General features: G+C 29.4%; 1 protein-coding gene across 1 annotated transcript; it reads right to left on the minus strand.

Annotated features, from left to right (window-relative positions):
* Window positions 1-374: 374 nt before the first annotated feature.
* On the minus strand, window positions 375-3,928 carry LOC111318038 (homeobox-leucine zipper protein HOX3-like). The gene is made up of 4 exons (XM_022920655.2): window positions 3,699-3,928; window positions 3,208-3,410; window positions 2,985-3,064; window positions 375-891 (listed from the first exon to the last, which is right to left on the minus strand). The coding sequence occupies exons 1-4, from the start codon at window positions 3,784-3,786 to the stop codon at window positions 561-563; spliced, it is 702 nt and encodes a 233-aa protein (XP_022776390.2). The 5' UTR covers window positions 3,787-3,928; the 3' UTR covers window positions 375-560.
* Between the last annotated feature and the right edge of the window lie 4,611 nt (window positions 3,929-8,539).

An 8,539-nucleotide genomic window follows, 5' to 3' on the forward strand; every position in this document is an offset into this window, starting at 1 on the left:
AGGGTTTTCCTTTAAAAATGTATATGACTAGTAGTTTTCACGTCTTAACCCACACTATCTATCCATTGATAGTGATGAATAAGAAATAGAGCAAAGAAGAAGATTATCCTGTCTAGAATTTTAATTTGCTTCTATTGCCCAAACAAGTATGTTATTTAGATTATTTAATTCTGATTTTCTAACTATCACATATAATTTTGAAATTTTGCTTACATAATTTCCTCAAATTTAAAACAATTTGGTTTCTTTTTTCCTTCTATTTCCCTTTATTTTATTTTCTATGACCTTTTTTAGGCAAAACAATATACAAAGTTATGGATTTTCTAACAACTTTTTGGCTTTGGAGGCACTTGAAAAGAATAAAAAAGTGCATATAGGCAGGCAATAATAGAATCTTGATCAATAAAATAAAGAGACAGCAAAACCACGTAAAATCCCTATGTAGATTAGATACCAATATTTAGTATCTATCCCATACAATTGTGTGTAAACTAATATGAACATTCCCTAAATCATTTGCTTTTTAAATTAACTTCTTAAAGTGGGGTCATTAAGCCTGACTAACAAGCCGCCGAAGATGGCCTTGATTGGAGGGCTGATGTTCCAACGTTAGAGGACAATGTGGTGGCAGTGGCAGTGGCAGTGGCGGAGTTCATTTTTGCGGGGCCTTTGTCAAGGGCAGTGGTGGTGACACGCTCACACCGAGGGCACATTGTAAGTGTTGATGCAGGGAGAGGTTCACAGCTATGAGGCGAAATCACTGTTGGCGGCCCTACCTTCATGGCCCTAAGCTCCTCCACCTCCCTTTGAAGCCTTCGGTTCTGTTCAGTCAGTGATCCGAACCATCTCTTCAGGTACTCACACTCCATCTCTGTCTGCTTCAACTTGCTCCTACATATTTGGTTTTTCGTTATTTTCATTATACAAATTAATTAAACATGTTGTAACAAAGCTAATAAACTCTATGAACCCAAAATTTAATTTAGTTAGTTTCATATATATAATCAGGTGAGATAACATTCAACATGTCTAGAATTCGAATCCCATAATTTACAATCCCTTTTCATATTCCGAGACTATGATTTCTTTGTAAAAGAAAAGTAATAAACTCTATCAAGATTTTTTTTTTCTTTCATGATATGGTTTTATAATTCCTTTTGTTACATAAAATATGCAAAGGAAACATAAAACATGGGATTTTGAAACTTTCCCAATCTGAATTAGCACAAAAAATGCTACTAATTTCAGCAAGAATGCGAAAGCCTTGTCTATAGCATTTTCTTTTTGTTCTTTATCCCTTTTCAATTGATTGGTTGATTCCAAACGATTACTCAAAGAAAGTCCATGCTTACACACACAAATATATATATATATATATATGTGTGTGTGAGCGCGCACGCGCGCATGATATAACAACGACGTGCAAGGTCCTTACAATTTCATGTGGCGTGACCAACCCAGCTAGCTGCTTATAAAAACTTGAGAACAGATATGCATTTAAGTATGAAATTAATAAAGCTCTTAAATAAGTAAATACTTTTTGGGATCATCTTTTCATTCCTTTACCGTTTTTTTCCTTTAGCTGATCGTGAATGGAGAGTAATAAATTCAAACTTCGATTGTATTCATATCTAATATAGGTGCATTTATTATCTTATTAAATGCTAACCATTACATACGGCCAAATCATGAAATCATCTATCTATAACTCAAAAGAAACAACAATTTCTATTACAATCATAATTCTGTACCTAAAATGTCAAACTGTTGTATGATCGTTGTATGATCTGGTAGTGAAGTATTGAATTCTTATTCAATAATCAGAATTTAATTTCTCATAACATCAAATATAAAAAAAATAATTCAAAAATTTGTTCTCAATTACTAGTGCATTGATTAAAAAATGATTATAATAGCAAATTAAGCTTGGGGTTTCCTTTTCCCTTTATTGATTCCATTCAATAATGTAATACACGTATGTGAGAATTCATTAATGCATGGCTAAGTCCAACGAATGATGGGTCAAAGCAGCACTTTGTTAGGGGGGTGATGAGGGCGATGATCTGACTAGCACACGAGGCCAGAAACAGACATGCATATATATTCTCAATTGCAGTTATCATTGTTATATATTGGTGTTTTTAGACAAACCATCATTACTTTGATCCTCAAAGCTCTACCAGCTCATGAAACCAAACCACATCATTAATTCTTCATAGATCTGTTCGGCTACTTGTCGGTCATGTGTCGTTTTTTCTATAAACCAGTTCTAGGTTTTGTTTATGCTTCGTTATTGCTTTTTGTGTCTGTTGAAAGTAGTGTTCTATATCCCTCTACCCCATTTATTGCTCTTTCTTAATTATTATATTCAGCTAAATTTCATGCTAAGTTTTATAATGATAAAATTATTTTGAGGAAAATAATGAACTTTTTCCATTGTAGATGTTAATAAACACAAAGTCTTATACCATATATATGGAACTGCAACTTCCTTTGGCAGCATCGAATCCTATGAAATTTTCTCTGAAAGATAAGTTCTACTAGTTCTCTTCTTTTTAATTAACGAGAAAACGGAAAATTTCATAATAACTAAAATTTTGAAACATCATAAAATATATAAAAATATTGTATCCATAATAGTAGAATTTATTGAATAGCATCATAAAATATAAAAATATTATATCCACAATAACTAAAAGTTTGAAAAAAAAATCCATCGTTTCACTTTATACTTATATTATTAGTGTACGAAAAATATACGGGTCGAATTTGATTCAGATTATATACTTTGTGATATTCTGTTAACGTTTTGATGATATCTACCCTAAGCTACTTTTAATCCCTCCCACCAACAAAATAACAAGGACCCAGAAAAATGAAAAAAAAAAAATCTATCAGAAAAAATGGGAATTCATTTAAATGAAGAAATATATTAATTTATGTATATGAATATTTGTATACGTATAGGGTAGAGTAAGCAGTACCTGGCCCTACGGTTCTGGAACCAAACTTCAACCTGCCTTGGCCTAAGATTCAGCTGCAAAGCCAATGCTTCTTTCTGTTTCTGAAACCACAAACTCCAAAAGGCATTAAATAAAGAGATTATCTGATGAATTTATTGGACATTTTATGTGAAAAAGAAATGGTGGTGTTGGGTGTTAGTCAATTATTAATTTTAATAGGTAGTAGTTTTGAAAATTTACATACAGGGTTTAGGGTATGGTTTTGTCTGAAACTTTCTTCAAGAAGGCGAGACTGTTCTTTTGTTAGACGAAGTTTTTTGCGAGGAGGGGCTCCATTGTAGCTTTCTTCTTCATCTTCCATGCTTGCTGTGATCCACTCATCTTCTGCTCCTCCTGATGGTACTTGGTTTATATCCAAATCTCTCACCGTTGAACCCACTTGATCACCTTTAATGTAATACAGAAAAGGAAAATATATCAAATTTAAAGCTAAATCAATCAATATTCATCAACCACGATCGAGGACGATCATGATAACAGCGAAAAGAAAAGGAAAGACCCTTTTTTGGAAACCATGCATGGAATCCGAGTACAGAAGAACAAAGGCTGAAACCTCATAAAACATGGGATTTTGAAAGGATAAAAAATATTTGATATATATCTTCTAAAATTAAGAAGCAATAAGTAAAATAAAAGGGTGGGAAAAGAAAGTAAAAGGGATTTTTTTTTGCTTACCAGAAGAAGGAAGAAGAGGGGAAGAAGAGAAGCCAGGAACTGATATTGTCAACTCCAAGTTAGAAGAGAAGGTTGGTAAAACCGCCATGAAAGTTGCAGGAAAAAAAAAAAAAGAAAAGATGACGATTGGTTTTAAGAAGAGAAAAGGTAAAGTTTTTAAAAAGCTATATATAAAAAAGAGAGAGAGAGACAGTATGTTGAATGAAATGAAAGAGAAAAAAGAGGGGAGGTGGATAGATATAGAGGTCAAAGTAATAAATAGATATAATAAATAATAATAAAAAAGGAAGCAAAATAAGAATTAAAGATAGGAAGTGCTGAATCGGTAGGGTTTTTGACTGTGGTCACCAAGTCAAAGGGTTTGACCATCTGATCTGAGACACGTGTCAGAGATTGAAAAATCTTGGTGGTGTAAGAGAATAACCGGCAGATTTTTTTAAAAAAATTAAGATAGATAAATTATTTAATTTTTTAAATTAAAATAAAATATGTAATAATTTAAAATAAATAATTATAAATTATATATTTAAAATAATTTTGATAAACGATCACCAATCAAATTTATACTAAAAAATTTTTCGACTTAGAGGACGAGCGGCAGGTTTTCTGTTTATAAGTGGTGAGTCTGATTGTCGGTTCACAGGTTAGCTGATGAAATGATTGGAAGCTTGGACTGGGAGGGGGCTTGGGTCCGGGCAGGGCAGGCCCCTCTCCCATAATCCCGTTTAGAATATACCTACACCTACAATATTAATAACCCCTTCTCATTTTTTCTTTCCTCTAACGCTGAGTGTTGACCTGACCCTTCAAGTTCAAGTTCAAGTTCAAGTTCAAGTTCCACGACGGGATTTGCCATCTTAAGCCACAACCCCATTGCACTTTCATGGTCTTTGGACTTTGAGGCATCTGGGTCATCCACTTTTTCTGACCGTTTGATGGAGAAATTGTTGATTGGTGTGAGATCGTTGGTGGGGGTAACGTAGGGAAAATGTTGGGTTTTGGGTATTGCCATTATTATAGTTATTGATATTGATGTTGAGGAGTTTTAATGCTGTTTTACGTGTTGACGGGTACAGAGGAATTGTAACGACCTATTTCAACATTAATGCAAAGGAGAAGAAGTCATAAATTAGGGACAAGAGACATTTATGGAGGATGAAGAACCATTTTTGTTTTTGTTTTTGGGATCTCACTCTTCTTTATTACTATTGCATTTTTAGAACATATTTAATAGTACAACAATTATTATCATTCATATCTTTTTTATTTCAATTCATTTGAAAAGTTTGATACATAAATAAAGAAAATGAATTTACTATTTTTTTTTAAGAATGTAATAATTATTAATTGTTATACTCTTGACCTTTTTTTTCAAACAACTCTTATATTTTTGGTAAAATAATCCTTGACTTTGATCAAAAGCCCGCATAAACGCACTATTAATTAAAAAAATATGTAACAGTTTTTTAATTTCATTAATTTAGTTAAAAAATTTTATGATCAATGCATAAAAAAGAAGTCTGATTGGTTCAAAAAATATACGGAAGATTCCAGAATTATGTTAATTAATTACTCGTATATATGTTCTTAATGTTTTCTTACCATTTCAATTAAGACAAGTAAACGGATTTTTTTATTGATCAATTAAAATTAATTTTATGGTGTGATTAGGGATGTTAATAGGTAAGATATGAGTAGAGCAAAATATTTTATATTTTTATATTTAGATTTTTATATTATATTTATATTTATATCTAACGAATATTTTAAATTTATTTTTATTTTATACTCACGAATATTTAATAGGTATGAATAATTTTTATATTATAATTTATAAAAAAAACTAAAAACTAAAATTTTTTTTTAGTATTTTTTATTTGTATCTTATATATTTAGATAATTTTTTATAAATATATATGTTAGATGTGAATACGAAACAAGTATTATATTATTTATTTTTATTTTCGTACCAATAAAATTTTAAAATTATATCTATTTTTATTTTTATATTTATAATATAATATTCATCTATGTTTAATCGAATAAAAAATTAAATTTTTATTGAACATGAGTAAAACCTTAAGTTGACTAACTAACAAAATAAAATGAAAGGAAATTTGGTGTACAAGGAAATGGGGATCAATCAACCAAGGTGTGGCCAAAATTGACCTGAATAACCGGACTGCCAATCAAAACTCAAAGATTAAGTCAATTGCATGTTGGAGGGGTTGGTTTTGGGTAGCAACAGAAACCTGATAAGCAACTTTGATTTGACGTTGGGGAACCTTGACTCGATCGTACTGGCCAAGTTTTGTATCCATATTGCAACCAGTTCCATCTTTTTTCACCCAATTCATTATTATTAGTTTTAATCCCACACTAATTAAAAAATAAACTTTGTTTAAATAAAGATTAAAAAATTTGAGATTTAATTCAATTGATTTATTTATTTTTATTTAAAAATAATTAGAAAATAAATAAAAAAAATCAAAACTCTTCTGACTTGTAACCTAGACTTTCCTTTTCTTCTAATAATACCATAAATTCATAAATAAATGTCACATAATTTGTCTTAATGTTGTTCATTTTTAATTTCTAGATTTCAATCCAAGGTAAAGTGGTAAGAATATGCGATTGGAGAAAATTTTTTGTCTTAATTAATCAGACATTTAGTATTTTGCTTAAACATTTATATCTAATTAAACCACTTTAGTCATGATCATGACTTTTTGAACAAATCCCAAAATATTTAGAGCATGTTTGACATGGAAAATCTCCTGAAAATTTTTCCATAAATTAAATACCGAGGAGAAGAACTTAATTATGATCAGTATGCTTTCCTGGTAATTTACACTATAGACTGCTGACCCCTTCTTTCCAAGTTACAACTGCCACTAGTTTGCGCAGCTCAAAAACTTTGAATGTTTTACTGACAATTTCAAACATTAAAAATATAAAAATAATATGATTTAAATTTTTAATAAAAATCATAAATAAATTTAACAAAATTAAAAATATATATTTTATATTTTGTATCGACATAAATTATAACACGTAATTTTAATATAAAATATAATATAAATATATAAATTTTTAATATTTTATATGATATAAATACATAAATTATCAAATTTAATTTTTACATAACTAGGCATAATTATTCCTAACTACCTCTTGTTTTTTCCCCCAGCAGTAAAGTGTACAAATCCTGATTTTGCATTGATAGCTTGTCCAGAATCTGAAAATCTGTTAGCCTTTCTTTTGTGAGAATTTTTAACTTTGTGAAGCCTATTTCCATTTTTTTTTCCTTTCTACAAAAAAAATTGAGAGAAATTAGATATTTGAAATTAAAATGTATATTATATTCGGATGAAAGCACCATTGCAATAACAATGTTTATACCTATTTTCTTGACTCGTACTACACGACCAACAAAAAGCTTTACTTTTTCATTTGTTATCACATTTTGTAAGATATAACTTTTTCCGATATAAAAATTCTTATGGGATGGTTTAAGTCTTGAGTGACAATAACATAGGTTGTTTTTTTTTTTTGTATTTTTTTTTTAACTATAAGGGATATAGCTAATGAAAAAGAGGAGGATTTTTTATTCGAATACCAATATATATTTTTTAATTTTTATTATTATTTATTTTTTTAAAGTTGTTATAAACCAACAGCAAATGATAAAAAGCAAACTCATTAATTAAAGATATTCATGGGCCGAGCTTGTACGTTTTAAAGTCAAGTTTAAATTCCGCCCAACTCAATCATTTATATAATATTTTATTTTAAGTATTTTTATATTAATATTTAATTACATTTCAAAATAAAATAAATTAATTTTGTTAATAAAATCATATTTTGAGCTATGATAAACTGGATTTTGGACTTGAAAACCTAATATATGTCTAAAACTCAAGCCTGTATTTTACCTTTGTTAGCCTACTTAATAATGAAAAACAATGCGAAAGAAGTGAGTTGACCACTGGAATTATCAACGTAAACCAATGCTTTCTTCAAAAAAAAAAAAAAATCTGATAATCAAAATTGTTTACTCAAGCTGTGACAAGCATCTTGACCCTCGTTATATAGGTTGATATATAAAGAGTTTTAAATTATTTTTTTTCTCACAAATCTCATTTCATCATTCACCCAAAACTTGAACATAAAAATGTTGGTAAAATATTGACTTTTTAGTTTTAGTAATTAGAGTTCAACTCTTAAAAAAAAAGGAAATGTTCAAAAAAAGAAACACAAGTTTGTAATCACTATGACGTTGCCTTAATTAGGGACAACAAATTAAGCTTGGTATATGCTGTAAACAGTTCAAATTTATACAAAATAAAAGGCTGAAAGAGGGTAAGAGATCATTTAATATCATTCTTCAGATAGTGAACATGAAATCTGTCAAAATGGACTTCGATGTCCAACACGAGACAAATAAGCCTTTGAGTCTCTCGAATTATGTTATTCTGATTGAGAATTTCAATCATTTTAGCATTTGTCTATAGAGAATACAAGAAAATAATACCAGCATGAATAGAAACTTTCATTAAAATCTCAAGAAACATCCAAAGCCAAACCGGAGATTTAGAAAAAAAAAAAAAAAAAAAAAACAAAGGTTATCTTCTAACCAATATGCTTCACCTAAAAATTAATTTATCTTTCCTTTTTTTTTCCTTAATAGTAGTATAGGAAACTCCAATTATACGAATTATTTTTTTATTGACTTTTTTTAGTATTGTTTAACACTAATAGCTAATAGCTTTAGGTTTACTTTTTGGTAACAGCAGATTCCTGATGGCCGATAATTGGTTTGTATTTTGAAAAAAACTGAG

This window comes from Durio zibethinus, chromosome 2 (genome assembly GCF_047325235.1).
Source record: "Durio zibethinus cultivar Kanyao isolate XHJ-2024 chromosome 2, ASM4732523v1, whole genome shotgun sequence".
Lineage (NCBI taxonomy): Eukaryota > Viridiplantae > Streptophyta > Magnoliopsida > Malvales > Malvaceae > Durio > Durio zibethinus.

Bases quoted from the DNA above. Each gene is read 5' to 3' on its own strand.
- LOC111318038 (XM_022920655.2), bottom strand. From the start codon at position 3,786: ATGGCGGTTTTACCAACCTTCTCTTCTAACTTGGAGTTGACAATATCA. The intron at 3,411-3,698 runs GTAAGCAAAAAA...ATTACATTAAAG, and splicing joins CCCTCTTCTTCCTTCTTCTG to GTGATCAAGTGGGTTCAACG. The intron at 892-2,984 runs GTACTGCTTACT...CCAAATATGTAG, and splicing joins TTCCAGAACCGTAGGGCCAG to GAGCAAGTTGAAGCAGACAG.